At 36.2% G+C, this 24,233-nt stretch overlaps 1 protein-coding gene across 2 annotated transcripts in view; it reads right to left on the minus strand.

Annotated features, from left to right (window-relative positions):
- Positions 1-24,233, minus strand: part of ITPR2 (inositol 1,4,5-trisphosphate receptor type 2) — a 472,751-nt gene that overhangs the window by 373,582 nt on the left and 74,936 nt on the right. For both annotated transcript variants that reach the window (XM_038577122.1, XM_038577123.1), the window contains exons 3-7: positions 9,364-9,479; positions 8,496-8,582; positions 6,357-6,515; positions 635-733; positions 276-359 (exon numbers count right to left, since the gene is read on the minus strand). In XM_038577122.1, coding sequence (XP_038433050.1) covers positions 276-359; positions 635-733; positions 6,357-6,515; positions 8,496-8,582; positions 9,364-9,479 — 545 coding nt within the window. The remainder of the gene's footprint in view (positions 1-275; positions 360-634; positions 734-6,356; positions 6,516-8,495; positions 8,583-9,363; positions 9,480-24,233) is intronic.

Consider the following 24,233-nt stretch of genomic DNA (forward strand, 5'->3'; position numbering starts at 1 on the left):
AGTTCCAAGAAAAGTCTGAACAAAGAGACCTAAGAAGCAGATGTCTCCTGGTTTTGATACTCAGGGCCCTTCTCCTACTTACTTGGCTTTCAGTGATTATTTATACATTTCAAACTATAGAGAAGAAAACTCAATGAAACACCCATAGTGACTATTAAGGTTTATAATCATCTTCTAAACTACGAATACTAGTAAATACATAGGTTTTGCATCTGGAATTTCAGTAAGACTACCTTCAATTCTTCTAACAAATGTTCCATGCAGCACATACTCACTCCTTTTAGTACATCCTCTCGATAGGAACTATATTTCATGAATAAAGTTATTTTCCAACTAGTGTTGCAATTAACAGCATTCACCTATTAATGAAGAAATGTTAAGTTACAAAATTGTGATGCCATTTTATACCAGAAATTATTCCTCCAACTAGTAAAAAGAGAAAAAAAAAGATAACTCTGGACAATGAGGTATGTACTTCCAACACAAATACCATCTAAAAATCATAATCATTATCTACACAGATCTTAGGAATATTAATTAGCATAATTACATTCATGAAAACAATGAATGGAGCTATATGACATTTTTCCTCCCATGATAAAAATAAATTCATTTTCTTTCCTCCTGAACTTACCTCTTTACACCCTGGATTATCGAGAAGCTCTATGTTGCTGGCATGTAGTGGCTGTCCTGCATTCACAGGCATCAAAACAACTTTATCACCCACAACGATCTAGAACCAGAAATAAGTTGCAACTGAGACACTGAACAAATCTGTGGTGCTATATTTGAAGCTAAAAATAACTGCAGGGACGTCTTGTTATTGACCTAACACCTGATCTGTCTTCCACACAAATCTTAGTTCAATTCTTTTTCTGTTTGAGTAAAATATTTTCCGATAAATGATCATGTAATCATGTTCCACAGTGCCCATCAGCCTGGATTCATAAAGCTAGTGTAGATCCTTTTCTTATTAGTCTCCCATTTCAGTAATAACGCTTTTTAATATCAATAAATAGTTACCCCTCCACACTGGGTCTTATGCCATTAACAAAGCAGATAGAGCAAATGCATCTGCCACAATCAATCTGCCTAAATATTAGAACTACTTCAAATGCAAGCAGAAGATATTATACATTTTATTATCTATGGGATTAAAAACAAATCTATTAAATTTTATCTTTCTCATAATCTCAGAAATATATTAAACATTCCAATTTCATCTGGATTCAGGAAGTACACAATTAGGATGACCCGGTAGAAATATGTTCATTGTTTGGTCCTTAAGCATCTGATTCACTCTTATCTTAAACATGCAAAACTATATTGCTTTTTACACTTGGTGTTTAGTTTTAAATTAAGAAAAAAATTTTTTTAATTAGGAGGTGCCTGGCTGGCTCAGTCGGTAGAGCATGTAACTTTTGACCTCAGGGGAGTAGAGATCAATGAAAAAAATAATAATAAAATATATATAAAAAACTTTTAATTGGTTTTGGGAGAAATACTCTGGAGAAGTAAGTCTAAGATGTTTTTTCGTTTATGTTATCATTAACAATGTCCAATTTATCTTCAAGAATTTCTATTCATAATTCAAATTGTGGGAAATGACGTTATGCTTTTGTAATGGTAATAATGAGCAGTTTAATTTTAGAGTTACTAATGTTTCTCTTGTTACATTCCATTAGAAGACTTACTACTGTATGAGCCACCTAGGTGACTCAGTGGGTTAAGCCTCTGAGTTTTAATATCAGCTCAGGTCATGATCTCAAGTCCTAGGATTAAGCCCTACATCAGGCTCCTTGCTGAGCACAAAGCCTGCTTGTCCATCTCTTTCTGCTCTTCTTCACACTCCCTCTCTCTCAAATAAATAAATAATTTTTTTTTAAAGTACGTTACTATAGGACCTACACTCTCAATTCTCATCCAGAATTGCTCACCACCTCAGAAATGAAAACCAATGCCTTCTCTTTGCATATTTCTTTCAGGGTTATTAGAGTGCATTAGTTTGACAGATAATTGAAAAACAAATTAGGACTCAGAAAAAAAGAATAAACAAAACTTCTCCTCCCTGGATCTTAACCTAGACCAAGACTTTCTGGAACATAATTTCATATTTCCAATAGAAATGAAGCTTTTATGGGTTATACAAGGGAGTCTACATTTACACATAGTACTATTGTCACAAACGATGATAAAGAAGCCTCAAGCTCACTACTTGGGCAAAGGGAAGTTGTTCTTAGGATTGCAGAAGTAGCTTCTACTGCTCACAGGACTGGTCTCTATTCATCACCCGCCTTTCAACTCCATCATCAGTCAGGTCCTGGTACTGTGACTCACAAAAGCCATCACAGAAGTTCTCTATGTACAGATAATGGAATATCATCAAGAAACGACGTTAAGTGAGAGGGTGAGGGGGCAGAGCCAGGCTCTCTTTGTGTAAAAAAGGAAAGGAGGGAGTAAGAGTACATGCATAAGAAATCTGCCCAGAGGTTTACTGTGATACAGGGGACAAAAAAGAGGGAGATGGAAAAAAGGATAAGAGACATTAAGTGACACATTTTTATATTATTTTCTTTCAACCAAAATTGGTATTTTTAAAAATTAAATATCAACAAAAACATATAAAAGTCAACATGGCATAAACCTATTTCCAACATCCTCTTCCAAAACACAAACACACACACTTGTTATCGTACATGACACCAAGGCAGCTCCAAGTCTCAGAGCCAGACAGAAGTCTAGGTAGTCATCCATACTACGAATACTGGGACTTAATACACATCCTGCCAGTGCTGCATCTGATCCTCCAATTTCTAAAAGAACAATTGGATTTGGTTTACCAATTGGATTGGTCATTCTCATCTGCATCATATAAATATTAGCCAATAAGCTGCTAAATATAATGATGTATTTTAGCTATGTATTTTAGCTATTCTTCCTATTCTTTTAGCTTAGTTCTTCCAATTAAAAGAATATTTTTGTTTGCACCTATATCCACTGATCTAAGTCTTACTAACTTTCTATAGTTTTCTGTAAGCTTTGGGTTGAACCATGTGTTATATTTATTTCAAAACACTGCCCAGAAAGTCTTATACTGTATAATTTTTTTCTTTTTTTTAATATTTTATTTATTTATTCATAAGAGATACACAGAGAGAGAGGCGGAGACATAGGCAGAGGGAGAAGCAGGCTCCAAGCAGGGAGCCTGATGCGGGACTCGGTCCCGGAACTCTGGGATCACGCCCTGAGCCAAAGGCAGATGCTCAACCGCTGAGCCACCCAGGCATCCCTTTATACTGTATATTTTTAAAGACCAGCCATATAACCAAAATGTTCTAAATACCAAGGGTTCGTAAGAATAGTATTCACAAAGAGAATCTAACATTAATTCACTAACTTCCAAGTCCTCCGTTTTTTGTTCTTGACAAGGGTGAAAAAAAACTTGCAATGAAATGGACAAGAGGCTAATCAAAAGAAATAAACAAAACAATAAGAGGTGCCAAAAAGAATACAAAAGTGTGATAAATAGTCCCTGTTCTTGGGGAATTTACACCTAATTCGATAACCTGGTAAATATGGAATTTGATAGTACACTCTGAAGAATGTAGCATGGGGCTGACCCACTGATGTGGTCTCAGGCCTTCTGAGAAGCTGTGTATTTAATAAGGAACTTGAAGGTGCCATCATCTTTTGCCATGTCACACTCACCTAGTACACAGCATCTTTTAAAAATTCCAATTCCAAAAGCACTTCTGTTGATTCTATCCAACAGCCATAAAAATTTAAGCTGAGATTTTATTGAAAATAAAGAGCAATATAATGCTACTGGCAGCTACCCTTTTTTTGAAGTGATACCTGGCATGGTAAAAAGAACACTGCAGTAAAAACCAAAACACCAGGGATCTAGTCCTGCCTTTGCTAGAATTCCAAGAGATCTAGTTTTGCAAAATAGCAAAATCTACTTGCTATTTGAAGAGGCTCTTTCCCTAAGAGTTTAATTTTTCTCTTGACTGAAAGAATTATCTGGGCTTTTCTCCTTTTTAAAATCTACCATTAAGGTAAAGAACTAATATTTTCTTAGATCAAAGCTGAAAATGAAAAATTAACCATTCAATCATGGGAAAATAAATGAAAATGAAATATTTATGTACTCTGCTATCCCCCAAGGACTTTCTAACTTTTCAACAACAAGCCAGAGCTTCTTTATAGCTGAAAAGTTGAAGCATTCATGAATCTATTTTTCCCCAAGAACTAACTGACAATTCTATAAGATAGAACACCATCCTTTAATGGTAGAAACCACTGATTTTTGAGAATATGAGCATTTTACTCCCCAAAATATCATCAGTCTCATTTTCACATTTCATTTCAGTCACCGAACATCTTACTGAATACTTAGAATCTGAATCACAACATACTAATTCCTAAATAGTAAACTATAATTTTAAAAACCCTTTGAACCTTACAATTTCCTCTTCCTAGCTTAATATGCTTTTAAAGAAAATCAGTGGTAATTAAATCACTTGTTATGATGTGACAGTATTTCCAACTGCCTTCAATAAAATACATTTTCGAATCCTAGAATGAAATCTATTGCTAAAGAATGCTACCTATTCCTAGGGAAGAAAATGAGCATTACAATACAATTATTTCTGTGGCAAAGAGAGGGCTGTGGGTATGCTTATGTTTTTGCAGCAACCTCAATCACATACAACAGCTACATAGTGGTGAGCAAAAACAGTAAGCTGTTCCAGCAAAAAAGCCATGTGGAAGGTTGTTTTAGCCATGCTTTATAGAGCACATCGACAGAGGAGGATTTCTATATTGCACTGAACAATTACATTGTCCACTTGACCAAGATGGAGTGTTTGGACGAGAAGTTTCCCCCACCCCAGTACAACTAATTATTTGAAATAGTTCATTACATTCAACTCTCAGTTGATCCTATAAAGGCCTCTGGGAGCAGGGAAAGGAATAGACAAAATGAATAAATAAATATAATGAATTAATAAAATCCACAGCTAATCTAAAGGCCCTAATTTGTCCAATCATTTCCTCATATTCCCTCAGAGCTTGAGCTCAGGTTTTGCTGGTTTTGAAGCTTGATTTTCATTGACCACCTACAGGCGGGGACACAACTCTGTGGGAAACATTACTAGAAAGGAACCAAAAGACACAGGTTGTTCCTGAAGGACATAATCAGTCCCTAAAAAATTGAGAGTTGATTGTAATGAACTACCTACCAAAATTAACATATATGTCATGCTCACAGCACACATCACTTGATGCCAAAAAATAAACAAGTAGGACTTTATTTTTTTTAAGGAATCCGACACAAGACTTAAAGTGCATTACGTTCCTGCATGCCATGCATCTCCCAAACCTTACCTAAGGAGGATTTATTAACCAAATTAAACCATGAAGCTTGCATCCTGTGGAATTGAATTTGTATTTCAAAATTTGCTGAAAAAATAGATTCACTATAAAAGAGGACATTTCTAGCATAAGAAATATCCAAAACATCTTTAAAATGTAATCAAAGTACTGAGAAAACTGTCAGAAGCATTATATTTTTATATTGCTTTGAATTTATGATGTTAATTTTTTTTAATCTCAACTATTTTTCTTGATCACCTAGCCCAATATTTGTGAGGTATTCTTTTTATGGAAGTTATTCAGCATTTATTGAGCATTTCTCATGTACTAGGAATGGTCACTTACTACATTATTACAAACAAAAATATCCAACAATTGATCCTATTGAATCATTTCACATAATTTTTATTTTCTCTACTCTATCAGCTAGCAGAAAATACTTCAGCAACTACTAAAATTTACATGATACAACAAAAATGTATTCCAAAACATATCTTAAATGCTGTCATCAACAAGCAAGTGCCCATCTATATAGTTCCTCATACTTTAGACATCAATATACCATAGAGCCAGTATATGAAATATTATCATAATTCACTGTTACTCTACTAAATCAAAGGGATAAACAATATTTCCTAAGCATAGCTTTCTCCTTACAATCATGCTCCCTTCTGATTAGGAAAGGAAGCAAACTCTACCTCTCCTTTAAAAGCCTGGGCCAATGTTAACATTACTTAAATTCTTTCACATGAATTCCAGCTGGAAGAGGATTTTTTAATTAATCTGAAATTTGTCTTTTTCTGATTCCCAAGCACAATTTACACTATTAATAAATAGTTTTAGCCTTTTAAAGAGATTACCATAAAAATGTGTTGATTGAAAACTACATGTCCTTTCATTGTGCTATCTGGATTTTCTTACTTATTATGAATTACTGTCTTGAGGAACACACCATTTCTCTCAATTTTATTTTTACATACATTGTCACCCTCGCTTCTCAGCTTCCAAAAGGGATGAATATAAAACCAAGACCCTTCATTTCCTGCAGCATCCAGGGACACACGCATAGCATTCTTCTCCAGCAAAGCAGGTAATCTCTTGTTGACAGTCAGATACTTGTTGCTTTTTATATGCAGCAGCTGTGGGAAAAAGACATTACCGCCTTTATTCTTTGATGTCCTCCGTTAATTACATGTATATGTTTATATGTATATTTGTACCCATATAATACTGCTTGGGGTGCAGGTTAAACAAAGGAGCTCTATTCAAACTTCTCACCATCTTTCCAAGCTGACTTTCTTTGGGTTTCTCACCTCTACCCTACAATGACGTGGGCACATGGAGAAATCAAACCAGAGGACACCTCTGAAAATTTTCATCTACTGATAAATAATAGGATAAAATCAGGCTTCCCAAAGAAGACCAGGAAATGCCCCCAAATCACATTTTCTCCATTCTTGCACAGACACAAAAATGGAATATACCAAAAAATAACCAGGAAACTAAAATAATGCACCGAACCACTTAGTAGCATTAACTATCCTTGCCATGACAGCCTACCACTTCCTCTGTGAAGAGGGAGGCTTTGCATTCCACAAAATCCCTGCAGGAGGACACTGATTCTATTCTTTTGTCAGATGAGCACAGAAGTATCATTTCCCAGACTTTGTGGACACCATGGACAAAACCTTTCCAAGACCTTATTCTACTGAGTAGAAAAGCTGAAACACAAATAACCTTTCCTTCCTATTATGACAACCATGTCAAAACAGAATGGTCATTTTAATATCCTCAATATAATAAAGAAACTATCTCATGAACCAATGAAACCCTCATGGCCCAACCTCACTCCTTTGGAATCTAACTTGTTAGAGCACGTGGCTCAGCCCATAAATGACTATGCAAACATTTGCGCATCAGGTTCTTGACAAGAAACATAAGTTCTACTTGTTGGCATTTAATATTAATCAAAACTTGGTTAAGAAAAATTCTATTTATGGAGGATTGCTCAAGAGACATGCAACCCACCCATGCCACAGGTATCATATCAGCTATTATTAGATTAAGTCCTACATTTGGGTTACTGTAGATCCAGGCTCTCTTTCATCTTGTCCCAGGAGAGGGCTGCCCTGACGGTCATGTGCACTGGCATTTTATCATTGGCCAATAACAAAACAAGAGGCAATATTATTTTTTAAAACATATCTAAGAAATACCTCATTGTAGTGTTTACTGTAAGGAAGTTGTGAAGACTTTTATTTACTCTATCAAACAGTGTCCTCTTTATGAGAGCTCATTGGAGGAATAGTTTTCTGGTCTTCCTGGGAAACTTCGTGCTTCGACCTTTGACTTTGTTCTATGTTAAGGACATCCTAAGTGAGTGCTATAACACACTATGTTTCCCTTAAAGCACGGTGAGCAATAAAAAGGCGTCCAGGTAAAGCTGACCAGACTTTGAGACATGGATTTTATAAACACGCTTCCTCCCAACTTCACTTTATTCATTTAACCAACCTTTTCCCTTTGACCCAGTTGCCTTATTTATTTCTATTTTATCTTATGTGGTATGTAGTTTTGAAAATGCCTTACATTCTTTTTGGAACAGGGTGGGGCATATATTAACAAATAATCAAGTAAAAAGCTGAAAGATCTAAGTGAAGCACAAAAGAGGAATGCAGCTGAGATAAATCATTGTGCACACTTGTTGCAATAAATCTTTTAATAACAACTCAAGGACGATTTCCATCTAAAAGTACAATATAAAAACTTTCCTCTCTCTACAAAATGAAGAAATAAAGCTTCATATGTTACATAGTAGTCCCATTAATTCTAAAGAAGGATTTTACTGTAGAACTTTAGAAATTATGCTTCCCCATCTTCCTCCTTTTGATGTAATAACCTGCACATACATCTAGATAAGCTCACTTTCTTATGTATAGACATCAGGCTAGTCACAAACATACAGAATACTGTGCTGAACATCAACTGAAAATATTCATAATTGGCATCAAAGAACAAACTATTGTATCCCCAAATTTTAATGCAGCGTGACATTGCTATGCAAATGCAAATTACCCATAAAATATTCACCTTGTTTAAGAGAAAGTAAATAGACTTACTTGTATGACATTGCTGTATTTCACAATTTCTCCCAACAGTTTCTTATTCTCTGATTCATTTTGTTTTTGTTCCAGTTCTGCAGCATGCTGTAAAATGATTATCAAATATTCAGCATGGAAACATAGTAAACAGAATGCAATAATTAACAAACAAGGTTATTTTAGGAACGAAGACTATAACCATGAACAAAATAGGCTGGTTGCTTTACCCTTGGGGCTGGGGGCACGGCGACCAACAATTAAATAAATGATTAATATAGTATGATTATTATGTCAATTTGATGCTGAAATGTGACAAAAAATATCTTGGGATGTTTTTATGTTAAAAGTTTCAGAGAAGTACTAGGCTCTTTGGTCTTACAAAATTAGTTTCAGAAGGAATATTGTTAGATAAACCAAACAATATAAATATAGTGGGTGAATTTCAAAAGACTCAAAAGTTTCGATTCTGAAAGTAGCAGGAATTTTAATAACACAGAATTTCAGTTCTACCAAATTTCAATCCAGACCAGAAGCAACAGACTTTCAATTTTTTTTCTAGTTTTTCAGGAAAAAAATTAAGTACTATGCCAAGTAAAATATAACTGGATTTGCTATTCCTCAGAGATTCTGAATTGTTTCCAGTTTTATGTGAATCTTGAATTAGTCTGGCACACCCTAAAAATTAGCAGCAGGAATGTATGAGCTACATGCCAGGAAATGAGCGGTCACACTCTATAACTTCAAAGTCCCTTCCACTTTCAATGGGTTGCTGCATCTACTCTAAGTTTCTGTGCATTGAGTGAAATCACCAAGATACAAAATAGATGGTTTGTTATTGCTGTTCTTGGGCTAGCCTCAGCCAGACGAATGGAAGCCTGGCCCTTACCTGTAATTTCTTCAGCAAGGCTGCCTCTGTGTGATTCCCCTGTTTGGCTTGCTTAGCTTTCCAATATTGTTTCTGGGCAGAATATCGGTTCATAGGGCACACCTTAAAGAGGCAGTCTATGACAAAGCAACAAACAAAAACACTGTAACTAAGGCAACCAGCATTTCTTAGATTTTCCTTATAGCCTAGCACTGGAATCTTACAATCCCTGAGTAGAAAGTATCTCCCAGTCAACTCAAACTCCCCCATAACATCCTTTCCAAATAATTATTTAGACTGTTAAAATACCTTCTTCTTCATTAGGTTAGGTTTTTGAGAGGCTATCATAGCTAGTGTAATTTATTAAAAAACCAAGTGAACGCAATCATTACACATAAGGTACTTCTTAATTACAATGAGGTACCTGGTCTTAGAAAGTGAATAGAATGAGATTAGTGACTTGCACCATCCTACCTTGCACAATTATTTATTCATGGTATGTCTTTGACGGCCAAAGTGATGCAAATAGTAGAAACAATCAATCACAATTACATTTCAGGAGTGCCTCAGTAGCTCAGTAGGTAGAGTGTCTGACTCTTGATTTCAGCTCAGGTCATGATCTCCGGATCTTGAGATCAAGACCTGCATCAGGCTCCATGCTCAGCTTGAGATTCACTCTCTCCCTCCACCTTTGACCCTCTCCTTGTTCACACTCACTTGAACTATCTCTCTCTCTTCCTCTCTCAAATAAATAAGTAAATCTTTTTACAAACAAATAAATAAATCACATTTCAGTCATCCATTCCCCAAGTTTCCACATACCTGTACTAAATATTCAGATGGGTAGGTAATGATATCTCTAGTCAAAAGCTAAATACATTTTTTCTTTTCAATGAGGAGATTGGAAATTTGACTAAATAGTCCTTCCATATGCTGAATGATTTTGTATGTTCGTGAAATGAACTACAATCCAGAATAAAGATCAACTCCCAATATTCAAACGAGTAGTAATGCAGAAAATCCAAACATCTTCATTTTTTTTCATAAGAAAGTATTAATTTAATATGATAAATTTACTTTATTTTTGGTTGATGTGTTAATATTAGGGTCATTCTCATTTTTTTTAAGATTTTATTTATTTATTCATGAGACACACAATGAGAGAGAGAGGCAGGCTCCATGCAGGGAGCCCGACGTGGGACTCGATCCCGGGTCTCCAGGATCAGGCCCTGGGCCGAAGGCGGCGATAAACCACTGAGCCATCCAGCTACCCCATTCTCATTTTTTAAACATGTATCACAAAATAAAATTCAGGTGGCATCCAGGTGGCTCTGTCTACCTTCAGCTCAGGTCATGATTCCAGGGTCCTGGGATAGAGCCCCACATTGGGCCCCCTGCTCAGTGGGGAGTTTGCTTCCCCCTTGACCCCTGACCCCACTCATGCTCCATCTCCCAAATAGTCTTTAAAATATAATGCAATATAATAAAATTCAGTCAATTTCACTACATTCGTGACTACATTATATGCATACTCAATATAGTCTCTTTAAAATAATTATAAAATTGGGGTGCCTGGGTGGCTGGATCTGGGTCGGTTAAGCATCTGTCTTTAGCTCACATCATGATCTCAGGGTCCTGGAATTGAGCCCCTGTCTGGCTCCCTGCTCAGTGAGGAGTCTGCTTCTCCCTCTCCCTCTGCACCTCCCCCCACTCAAGCTTGCTCTCTCTCTAATAAATAAACAAAACCTTATTAAAAATAATTATAAGATTAAATGATGGCCTTGATCTCTTTTCAAATATCTCCTATGGCTCTTTTTTTTTCTCTCTCTCTCTTATGGTTCTAATGGCATGAATTATCAAGACATATAACTGTAAATTTTTAAAGAAATTTTTAAAAACAAGAAATAATGACTTTTCCTATAGCTTGTAATTACAAACACAAATTCTGATTGTTCTCTTCCTCCATCTACACATAGGCTACAGAAAACTGTTAATTTCCGTTTTAAAAGTTACTGATGTGGGGGCAGCCCAGGTGGCTCAGCGGTTTAGCGCTGCCTTCAGCTCAGGGCCGGATCCTGGAGACCCAGGATCAAGTCCCATGTCAGGCTCCCTGCATGGAGCCTGCTTCTCCCTCTGCCTGTGTCTCTGCCTCTCTCTCTCCCTCTCTGTGTCTGTCATGAATAAATAAATTTAAAAAAATAAAAAAATAAAAAAATAAAAGTTACTGATGCGAAAAGAAATAAATAAATAAAAGTTGCTGATGTGGATGAGTAAAAATTTTATACATAGCAGGAAACAGACACCTTCTATCTGCTAAAAGTAGGCCGAGAGACCATCACAATTATAGTATGATACAGGTATCACTACTTGGCACGTGTGTGTGAAAACCAAATAACTAGGCCTGAAAACTGTTTCCCTTGACAACACATTTTATAAACCCTAGAAATTATTTCCTACATATTAGTAACTACAAAGAGAATATGCAAATTTTTTTCAAGCACCAATATAGAGGCTGTTCACAGTTACCACCAAAAGAATGCTCCCAGTGTAATGCAGCAGACTATTCTGACTGTCCTGTATTAGGCCAACAACTGAATTCTACATTGTTTTAGTGTAACAAAAACACAAATCCATATTCAAGTGGAACTGAACCCCATAATCTGCAGCCTATACTTCTGACTTCATTCATGCATGAAAAGAGAAAAATGTGTCCATTTCCATTACTTCAGAATCCTAACTAAGTTGATTGGGAAATGGTCCTTTAAGGGAAAAAATATTTTTGCTAAATTCTAGCTTACCCTGGTAGCACTCCTAATTAGTGGTACCTTTGTGTAGCTAGCAAGCAGACTGTGTGTGTCATGATCCCAACTGTTGTGGCTGAGGTTATTGTGAAGTGAGGCCAAACATCCAGCCAAACCATGTTTACTGGTCTGGTTGTGCTGCTAGGTACAAAGAATTAGGTTCTCTCCCCAGAAAGTTCACAGTCTAGGGAATGAGACGAGCATCTACCATGTGTTGGAGCTTTCACGCTGGGACTCTCGAGAAAGTACTATGGGATACAAAGATGCATGTGGCCAACTTCACCAGGGGAAGTCAGAACAGTCCTCCCAAAGGAGAAGACACAAGCCAAGTCTGAAAGAACCAACATTAATTCAGCACATTGACAAGGGGGCTCAAATACATGGAGGGGAGTGGCATACCAGAGAGACCCAATGGTGGGTACAAAAGCAGAGAAGGAAAGTACTAAAGGACCTGCTAACTGTACGGGAAACTATTGCCAAGGCTGTGAAATGAGAATAGAGTGGGTAGCAAGTCGGGTCTGTAGAGTACTATGTGCTAGATTGGGAGTCATTTGACTTTATTCACTGGAAAAGGAACTCTTAAAGGGTTTTAAACTGTTAAAGATGTGTGAAAGACGAGGTGAACAAGAGACAAGGAGACCAGCAGGAAGCCCCCTGTTAGGTGTGCTTGCTGAGAGATAGGGCAGATCATGTGGGCTGTGCGGTAGTTCGGGGAAAGCCATAGATTTCAAAGAAAGCAGCAGAACCAACAGGCTTAAAAACCTATGAGACGTGGGGTGAGGAGATGTGAGAAGGACAGAAAGTGAAGACCAGAGGAACAAGCTTCCATCCACCATGTCTGAGATGCAAAGCCTCCAATTTCAAAAGCCTTTCCGTTTCCAGGGCCCTGGTTCTACCGTCATCCTCAGCAGCCTCCCATAGGCCACATCTCATTTCGTACTACAGTAAATAAATAACCCATCCGTTCTGTGTGGGAACTAGTATCACGGGACTATTTTGGTTGATGGGAAAGAATGTGGGGCATACACAGATGTCTGTAAAAATGCTTTTCTTGTTGATGGTGGCAATGGTGATGGGTGTTTGTGTGTTTAATTCCCTCTTCCTCTTTTAGAAAACATAAAAAAAAAATCTACTGGTCTTGGGTTAGTCACATATTTTGTCTGATTCTAAATTTATTGCATAATAAAAGTGTTAATAATACCTGCCACACCTCATTCACGGGACTGCTGAGATTTGCAGAAAGAAAATCTGTGTGAAAGTACTCTGTGAACTTTAAAGCCCTATTATAAACGTAAGATATTATTATCTTCATTCATTCATTCAGCAATTGCTTTACTAAGATTTAGATGACCAAACCTTGACAGAGCTCCCAGCAAAGAGCAACAAGGAGCAGAGTTCTTAGGTTAAATCTGCACACAAACCAAAAATGCTCAGTTCACAACTAGATGTTCATATCTGTGGTTTAAGATGGCACAGTGTATTTTTGCATGAAATTCTCGAATTCCCTGAAACAGCATGGCAGTAAGCAGAGAAGGCGATCTCTGTTACCTTTAAAATACACAGACACAATCCCTAATAGTAGTGCAGGTAGAGCCTTTGACAAACCTCCATGAGTGGGAATCCTGCTCTCTCCTAGCTATCTTCTTTCATCTGCCCTCCTCACCCTGCCCTCTAGTATTTCTTGGTCCGCTCATTCTCTAAATGGAAAGGTATATAAGAAAAAGGCTTTCCAATCAGAAAACAGCTCAGTGTCATTTGTTAATTAGGTAACAATGTTCTCAGCATTTCAAGACTCAAAGAATAATTTTTAAAAAGGAAAGTTTCGCCTCATAGAGCAAACCCTAAAAGCACAAATAAAAGGGAGTTTTGAGTTAAAAAAATTTTAAAAAGCTTAACCTGGAGACCTCACACCAATAACTTTGCAGAATTACAGAAGTTCAGGATATGTTAGCAATCCTACAAAACATGATATATTCAATCAGGCAATATTATAAGAACAACACCTTAAAATTACAACTTTTTTTTTTTTTTTTTTTTTTTTTACAACTCTGGAAGAAAATTAAGCCTCCCAGAAGGGTTCACTTTAAACTGAAAGAATCAGTAGCATTTTTTGGCTGGGTGGAAAAAAGAAATACGAAAGCTAGTCAAACGGTATGGAGCACATAATGTGGATCCCAGAGAATTACCTTTCCACATGATTCCATGTAAATGTGGCAGGAAACCAGTCTAAACCTCCACTTAACAACATCTATCTAAATAGTTTTGAAATGTTTTGCTTTGTATCCGTACTAAATATTTGCATCTAAAGCAGTTTCTGCATACCCAGAAACTGTCTATAGGACTCCATTTGGGGCTACTAGATGTAAAGTTTAAATTATGTAATGGCCAGCCACTTCCTTTGGTAATGGTGGAAAGAAAACTTTCTGTTTCATTTCTCTTCCCTCCTAAAGATGTTGTAAGATTTAAATGACATAAGATATATTAAACCATCAGCAAATGCCTGTCACAAAGCGGGCATTCAACAAATGGCTCTTTCATGGTACCTTGTAAAATTACTTCATACTGATTACAGGGAACACAGTTGCCAAAGGGCTTTATTATTTCCACGTGGAGAAAGGTGGGGAGGGAGGACATCTGGAGCTTTCATTTTTCTCTTTATGATATAAACAGGATGCAGCAGAATTCAATGAATATTATGGGACCTTCCCAATGATAAAATGGAAAGTAGTAAGAAAACTCTCCCTAGGGTAAGGGACAGGCACACAAAAAGCCATTGGACACCAGTAATTAGAATTCAGAGTTGGCCAGAAGACAGGTACACATTCATTAACCGAAAACGTAACTGAAGCTCTCCTTTGTCTTTCAGTTTCTCTAAGAAAGCACCTTGAAATACAGTGTTTGTATAAAACTCTTTATGTTTAGAGTGTGTTTTTAAAAGGAGCGTGTTTTGTTTTGCTTAGGCATAGAAATTTCAAACCAAACATCAACCTCCCTCAGTCATAGCCCAAGGCAAGGGTAGAGACACTATGTAAGAGGGAAAGAGTCCTCTAGAATGTTAGAAAGGCCAAAGAAAGTTTGTTACAGATATTAGCAAACATTACAGTTTATCATGAAAATAAATAAATAAATAAATAAATAAATAAATAAATAAATAAATAAATAAATAAATAAATAGTTTATCATGGATGGGCAACCATGAAGATGCAAGATAACTTCCTCGAGGCAAAAATCAGCTATTTCAGTACTGAAGAAAGAGGGAAATAGCCTTTTGTAGTTACACACTTGTAGACTGCTAAAATTTTAGAACTCCAAGGGGCTTCAGATAAAATCTAACCTGAAATAAAGAAGTAAAACTCAGAGTGAGTTGCCTAGGTCATTCATGACAGAACCTCTAGATCAAAATAAATTATAAATATGAACAAGTTCAACCACACACAGAATGCTTGTGTGACTGGCTTTTCGGTGTAGGGGACATTAAGACCACATTTGGTTTGTTCATTTCAGTTTACTCCCATGGAACACTTTGTAAACTATCAAGAGTACTACACATTGATAGTAAAGATCATTTGAGACCTTGAGAGTTAATTAGGATTATTTTGCCCCTATCCTAGAGAAGGAAATGGAGATTTTTCTTAAGACCACAAAGTTGGTAAGGAATTGAGCTGGAATTTGAACTGAGATACTCTGAATCCAACTAAATGTTCTGTCTCCATGTGATGATACCATCTGGGAGCAGGTTTGTCACACAGAGGCAAATTTTTACATGTGTACCTTGAGGTCAATTAGAACAAATCTAATCTGACTTCTACACAATAGCCCTAAATATTTGAAGACCACATTCATCTGACATCTCCAGCTCATCTCTGGTTGAGGAGTAGAAACTCCTCAAAAAATTCCATTTTTATTACCAAATCCGAAGAATACTTCCTCACAATAGATGTGATTTTAGCCAATTAAAGATTGACTTGTTAAAGCATTTAGTAAAGCAGTTATTAATGTATTTAGCAAGTATATGCAGTGGAAAAAAACATTGGTCAGAGAGTGAGATGTGCCTCGTTTCCATGCTGCCATAGTCTTGCAATGTAATACAGCTTCTAGAGAAATATTATAAAGAGATATATATGCGTGTATATATATATCTACAACAGTTATAATACCTCAAAAGAAACTAATGAATGGTTTTTCATAGGAAATATGCCATATAGGCATATGTCTCTAAATAACTGTTTTAAAACATCAATAAGAAGGTTACATATCTTTGTCTCAAGAACATTAATCACCTAATTCATACATTAAGTAAATATTCAAAAACAAATGAAACTTTTATTTTGCTTCATTTGGTTTGGGGAGAAAAATAAAATTCCAATGCATCAATGTTAATTTTCATTCTAATCAAGGTTGAAATTTGAGCATTAAGCAAACTATTATACTATTCATAAATGGAATTTCTATCAGGAAATCATAATGTATAATTTTTCAATCAATTATCCCATTCTCAAAGTGTCATATTGACACCGATAATCAAGAGTCAAAAGGACTGATTCAGAAACCTAAATCCAAGTTTCTGAACCCAACTACACAAATATTAGGTATGAAAAAAGGGAATTTATATATACATAAATGTGTATATAGATATATAGATACATATACAATATGTTTTATATATACATATACAGTAGTTTTATATGTTTACTTGTAGTTTTATTTATGTGTATAATATATTGCTATGGTGTCTCCTATATATCAGAGGTTATCACATACCTTCCCTTATTTAATTCCAAAACCTTTTAAGATCAGCATTAGTTTTACGAATGAAGAAAGAGAAACTGCCATGTATTACAGATCTATCCTAAAGTCTCAAAATTAGTTTTTAGACTTAATCCACATCAATGTCTCCAAAGCCCACCACAATTTAATAGAAAGCACTCTGTATTTCTCAAATTAAAACATACAAGATGGTAGTCTAGCTTTCCCTGGTTTCATACTCCAAGGAATGCTAAACTTCTGCAAGGACTGAAAAATTTAAAAGAGACTATCCAAGTATCTGCAACTCTGACTTAAGAGAAATAGCAAAGTTGCAGGCTAGAAACACTTGAGCAGTGAATTTTACAGCCTCATACCTTCTACTTAGAAAGTAACAATTTTCAAACAGCTGAACAATTGAACTGTTCAATTGTTGAACAGAATTAACTATATAGAGATAGATTCACCTGTTTAAATCAATTTTAGCATGGCAATAATAACTCCTGGCCTAAAAAAAAAAAAAAAAACTTTTTAGGTGTAACAGGCTATTTTATGCCAAGTTATAGTTACATAATAGAAATATTTAGATTGAAGAATTGCTTGCTGTTCATCGTCTAGGTGTTAAATTAGCTATTTTCATATGAAAAACCTAAAATAAAATCAGTTCATTGTACTACATCTTTTGCAGGCAGCAATGTATCCATATGAACAAGAAATATCATGGAGTCCTAATCATCATTATCTTTGATGATTTATGCCCATGAGAGACTAGCTTTCTAGTGATTACAATCATAATTAAGGTATCTATCTCTATAGACAATTTAGGATTCAATGGACAATAAGCTTACAAGAGTTGGGCACCTGGGTGGCTCAGTCAGTTAAGCAACCAGCTCTCAATTTCAGCTCAGGTCATGATCTCAGATGGAGCGATCAAACCCAGCATGAGGCGCCACACTCAGTGGGAAGTCTGCTTGAAGTTCTCTCTCTCCCTCTCCCTCTGCCCCTCCCCCTGCTCTCTCTCTATCTCAAATAAATAAACACATCTTTAAAAAATACATAAGTTTACAAGTGTTTTACAAATTTTAATTGTGCAAACCAGGTTTGAAATTAATTTATATGGTTTCAATCAGCCATTTATGAATGGAGTGAAAGGCAGGTGAGGGGAGGGGTGGAAGGGGAGGGAAGGTAAATAGAAGACACAAGTAACAAGTACTCTTTCAAGAAACTTGTTTCTGATGTGTGTGTGTGTGCGTATGCTTACACACGCACTGGATTACAATGTAAAATGTATTTCTTACTGACAGTTGCATTAAAAAGTGTTTGAAAGTCACTATTCTAAAGGACTATATATGAGCACCAGCTAGGTTAATGGAACTAATAGTTAATGGAACTAAATATAATACATTTGTATATAAAATGTATATATATATACAAATATATTTATGTCTATATGTATTATATAAATACAAATTAAATGTATACATATTATACAAGTTAGTACAAATGTATAATATCTACACATACAGATATATAGTGTATTTATAATAGATAAGATAAAATAGGTAGAGAGAGAAAGAGACAGGAAGAAATTCTGTGGTCAAGAGGAGAGGAAATAACAAAAAGAATTTTTTTGCTCTATGAATAACTTTGGAAATCCACAAAAACTATATTTTTATTAATTGCCACATCAAATTTTTATATAGGCATTTACAACGGAACAGGAAGATGCTGTTTTTAGACAATTAAAACTGTATTCCTCCACTTTACCACCACTCTGGTTAACCCTGACCTTTACCGGAGCACCTATCAGATGGTATCTTGTATTAGTTAACATGTTTGCATGTAACTCTACACTCAGCTCCTATTATCTGGTATATAGAAAAGGCTCAGAATCTGCAGAAGGAAACTCCTGCTGAGATACCGGAGAAGTAATCATTAGAATCTCTTCTCTCAGCTCTGCTAGGAAAGGTTTAACAGTCTCCTTGTCTCATGTTAAAATGCAAATACCTTAGAAGAGAACAACTGAGTTCTTAGTTCTCATATGAACCCTGGAGCTTCCTGGCTCCTCGAGGTTGAGGGGAATTGGTGGTACAGGTGTGGAGAAGGCACCATTCTCATTACCAATGACTGGGAAGGACATACAGGAAAGTTGTTTATCAGATTTTCAGATGACGCAGATTGGGAGGCAATAGCTAATTTGACAGATAAAAATCTAGATTTTATCATCTCTACAGGGCAAACGTTAACACAATTAAATTTTAAACAAGCCTAAATAGAAAGTTCTGCATTTATGTTCAAAAAACTTCAACTGTTTGGGTACATGATAGAGGGGAACCAAAGCACTATTAGCAACAAGTCTTTAAAAAAAAAAAAAGAAAGAAAGAAAGAAAGAAATACCTAGACCTTAGGCTTGAATTCAAGTTAAAAATAGTTACAGAGACTATATATCCCTGTCCAAGACAACTCTGGTTTATGCCTGTTACCTGAGCCTAATTATTAACTGTGTCCCCTTTCACTCTCAGTGTCCTGGCTTAGATGATAAAGTATATGATCACCCCAAATGTAATAAATGAATACTGTTGATATGACAGTTGAGAGCTGATGCAGTCATTTTAGGCTCACGAACAGAAGAATGGGACCACAACCAGAGGAAATAGGAATACATCCAGATCATAGGGCTCAATTATACGTAGACAGAATGTTAGGCCCAATTATAGAGCAAGTTAAAATGTGTAACAAATAACCTGTATCCAAAGTTAGGCAAACGGGAAAGCAAGCAAAATATAGAAGTCATGTTCTTTGAGGAACGATAGTAGGAACTAGGAAATGTTGTCTAACAGAGAAAATGGAGACAGTAGGCATTATCTCACTTTATATAACTGATAGTCTACCTGGGAGCCACCCAGGTGCCCCAACACATAAAAGAAGGAAGACCTTTTACTCCATATTGATCCAGGATCAAAGCAAAATTGTATGTATAAAGAAAATCTTGCTAGCAATTGGAAAAGTCCAAAAAATACAGATTAATAAAAAAAAATACAGATTAATCACAGGCAAAGTAAACTTTTATAATAACGTTCAGGCAGAGGTAGATGAGAAGTGCTCCAGAGGGGATCTTGCATTGGAAGGAGCCCTTTCCAAATACTACCTTCTGTTTAATGATGGCAATTGTGAAAAAAAAAAAAAAAAATGATGGCAATTGTGGCAGAGGTGATCAGCACAAAAGGGTAGAGTTTATTTACTGATAAAATGCTCAAACCTCTCACCTTCCTCAGCTGTATTTATCACACCATGGTTTGGTTTGGTTTGGCATCTCCCTATTACAGAGACCAGGAAATACCAGCCCTGGACTCTGTGAATCTACTAAATATCTGTCAGTCCTAGGTTAAAATGCTCCAAGTTACAGCAATACATAAATATTCATTATTATTACTTCCAACTTTACATTCCAGATGAACAAATACAGTTGTGTTTATACCTTGGAGTTCCGGAAGCATGATGCCTGTAACATTCTGTCACATAAATATCTTAGTTTAGTAAGATACTCCCAGATTGCAAGAAGATGAACAAAGAACCAAAGGTAAAGGGAATAATAACCAAGAAACACCTCCTCCCTCAACACACACACATGCCACACACACACCCCACTAGCAGCTAACATCAGTAACCAAGCACTACACACATACCAAGCACTATGATAAGAGCTTCACATACATTTTTTAATCTTTAAGATTTTATTTATTTATTCATGAGAGACATGGAGAGAGAGGCAGAGACACAGGCAGAGGGAGAAGCAGGCTCCATGCAGGGAGCCCAATGTGGGATTCGATCCCGGGTTTCCAGGATCAGGCCCTGGGCTAAAGGCAGCGCTAAACTGCCAAGCCACCCAGGCTGCCCACATTCTTTAATATTGATAAAAAAACTTGAGACAGGTAGCACCACCCTTGCCATTTTGCAGATAGTGAAACTGCAGCTCAAAGGTTAGGTTCTCCCAGAGTCACAGAGCTAGCAAGTGGCAGAGATACGATTCAAACCCAAGCACCTTAAGTTCAGAATCTGTGCTTTTCTTTTTTTTTTTTAAGATTTTATTTATTTATTTGAGAGAGGAAAAAAAAACAGGAGAAGGACAGAGGGAAAGGGAGACGGAAACTCAAGCAGACTCTGTGCTGAGTGCAGAGCCTGAAACAGGGCTCAATCCCATGACCCTGATCATGACTTGAGCTGAAATCAAGAAGCAGAAGCTTATACAACCAGAGTCTATGGTTTTATACTCTGAAGATGGAAAGGACACACATAGCCTAGCTATTTTGCATGTCTGAAAGTTGGAATAGTAAAATATTGAAGAATTGGGAAATGGAAGGAAAAGTGAGACTTCAAGGAAGCAGGCTGGACATGAGAAGTCAAATATGGAGAGATGAAGTATCAGAGTAGCAACTGCAGGAAACAGGACAAGGGAACTAGAAGAAACAGTTGTGGCATTTTCTTCTTCCTACATTTTTTTGTCTTCTCCTTTCATATCTATTTCTTCCTTTTCCCCCTTAACTTCAAATGTGTGTGCTGTTCTCTTCCTGTTTCTCTGAGTCGCACTCATTCCATTTCTCTTTTTTGTTTTATCTAGTTCTTTTTTCTTAATCATGTTCTTCCTTTTACTCTCTCTTATTTTGCTCTTTCCCCAATATTTTCTTTATATCTTTCTCTGAACTTTCTCTTGATTCCTCTTGTTCTTTCCTTCTCTCCTTTACATGATTATAAAATTGTACTTAAAATTTATTAGATTTTGCTTGGATAAGATTATGTTTTATATTTCAAATAAAAATGTACATGAATGAGGTATTTTCTTACCAAAATTGAACTTAAATTAAGTTGCAAAAGCAAACATATACATATATCTAAAAGGACTTGGATCTGGAATATAGAAATTACTCTTACAACTCAATAAAGAACACATACAACCCAATGAGATATGAACAGACACCACAAAGGAAAAATATATGGAAGACCAACAAGCACATGTAAAGATGCTCAACATCTTTGCTCATCAGAGAAATGCAAATCAAAACTCTGATTACATACTACTACATACCTGCAAGAGACACTATAATTAAAAACAATGACAATACCACATGTTGGCAAGGATGTGGAGCAACTGGAACCCTCATATATGATATATACATGTAATCATATTCTCAATCATGGTATGAATGCAAAGTGGTTCAAAGACTTTGAAAAATATGCTGGTAATTTCTTGAAAAGTTAAACATATACTTCATATATGATCTAGCAATCCCAAGGCACCTGGGTGGCTCAGTCAGTTGAGCATCAGGCTCTTGGTTTTGGCTCAGGTCATGATCTTAGGGTTGTAAAAGAGAGTTTGCATCAGCTCTGAGCTCAGCACAGAGTCTGCTTGAGATTCTTTCCCCCTCTCCCTCTGCCCCTCCTCTAGCTTGCACTCTCTCTCTAAATAATGTTTTTTTAATCATATATATATATTGATTAAATATATATATAGGATCCATCAATCTCATTTCAAAGTATCTATTCAGGAGAATTAAAACATATGTCCACACAAAGCCTTGTATGCAATGTTCATATCAACATTATCCATAATAGCCCAAAAGGGGAAGGAGAACCCAGCTCTTAATGTGATAGTACATCTGAACAATGAAATACTACTCAGAAAAAAAAAAAAAAAGATTGAACTACTGATACATGCAATAGCATGGATGAGTCTTAAGAATATCTTACTAAGTAAAAGAAGCTAGACACAAAAAACTACATATTATGTGATGCCATTTATAGGAAATTCTAGAAAAGGCAAAACTATAGCATTCAAAAGATGAGTGGTTGGCTGGAAATGGGGTGAGGACAAGGAATGACTACAAAGAGAAGATAATTTTTGGGGTCACGAAAGTGTGATTGTAGTGTTGGTTGTACAACTGTACCAATTACCAAAACTCATTGAACTATACTTAAAATGAGTGGATTTTATTGTATGCAAATTATTATACAATAAAACTGAAAAAAATAAATTACTCTATTTGTATATGGCCTGCAATTGCTTACCTTTCTATGGATCAGTGGTTTCCCCAAAATATTAAAAGATAAACTTTAACAACATAATGAGGACTCGTTTTCATTGTTTAGGTTGTAGTTTGTTTGTTGTGGGAGCAAGAAGACTGGGGTGACTTGTTTGCTACATAACAAGATTTACCTGGTTTCCCTGCACATGGCAGCCTTCAAAAATATTTGGTGATTGACTGATAAGGCACACCCAGGGGTGCAGCTGGTAGATCTGGTTAAACCCTGTGAGACAAATTTTCCTAAATACAGCACAAAATAAAATTGAGCCTTATTCCAAAATTTAATTTTAATTTGGGTAAAAGAATAGGTTAGAACACCTTGCCATATGTGGAAGTGAGAAATTCAACTCATAGCACTGACTCACATCAACAACACTTTAAAAGGTTCACATTGAATAAGATGAGACTAAGCATCCAGATTAATGACTGAATTGGACTAACACACATCAAAATGTATTAAAATCCAAGAGTTCATAGGTATAAAAAAATACTTTTTGGCCATCTTTGAAGGTCAGGGTACCAGCTCATTACTCTAAAAACAAGTAAAGGAAAATAGGCACATTTAAAAAGAAGGACAAGATAAGAGGAAGGTGAGCCAGCACAAACACAGCACATGCACAAAAGCATATCTGTGCTACCGTGAAAAGTGGAAGACACAGGTGGCACAAGTCTGTAATGTGATCCCAGCCCAGGAAAAACAAACAAATCTATACCATGCTTTCATACGCTTGATAAAAACTCTGGGATGATAAACTATGAAAAACAGCTATTCTTGCAGAATGGAAATGAGCATTACAGAGAAGGGCTCTTCACTCTGTATTTTCTATGACTTTTGTAAATATTTCAAGCCAATAAATTTTTTTAAAAAATTCATTTTCCAAGGAAAAAGATCTAATTGATTATGAACTATTTAATTGTGTGCTTCATTTAGTCCTTTCCCATTATTTTCCAATGACCTCTGTGATGGAGCAGCACCCAGTTATTCACCTACTAAGAAAATATGAGACAGGAAACACACCCAGGCTCAGGAGGGGCAGGTTCCTGGTGAGGGAGGGAACAGGAGGTGCACACATCCCAATCGCATGCCAGCTGTCCCTGAGGCCAAGGCGAGGCCTTCTCGGTCTGGGAGGGTCCAGTTGAACTGTAATTTCTTTCTTTTAATCTCTAGTTATACAGTTTAACAAGAGTGGTGAAGGATACAATTAGAGAAGTTCTCAAATGCTTGCAGAACTGAACAGAATGTGGATTCCACAATAATTACAATGAC

This window comes from Canis lupus, chromosome 27 (assembly GCF_011100685.1).
Source record: "Canis lupus familiaris isolate Mischka breed German Shepherd chromosome 27, alternate assembly UU_Cfam_GSD_1.0, whole genome shotgun sequence".
In the NCBI taxonomy this organism is placed as follows: Eukaryota; Metazoa; Chordata; class Mammalia; order Carnivora; family Canidae; genus Canis; species Canis lupus.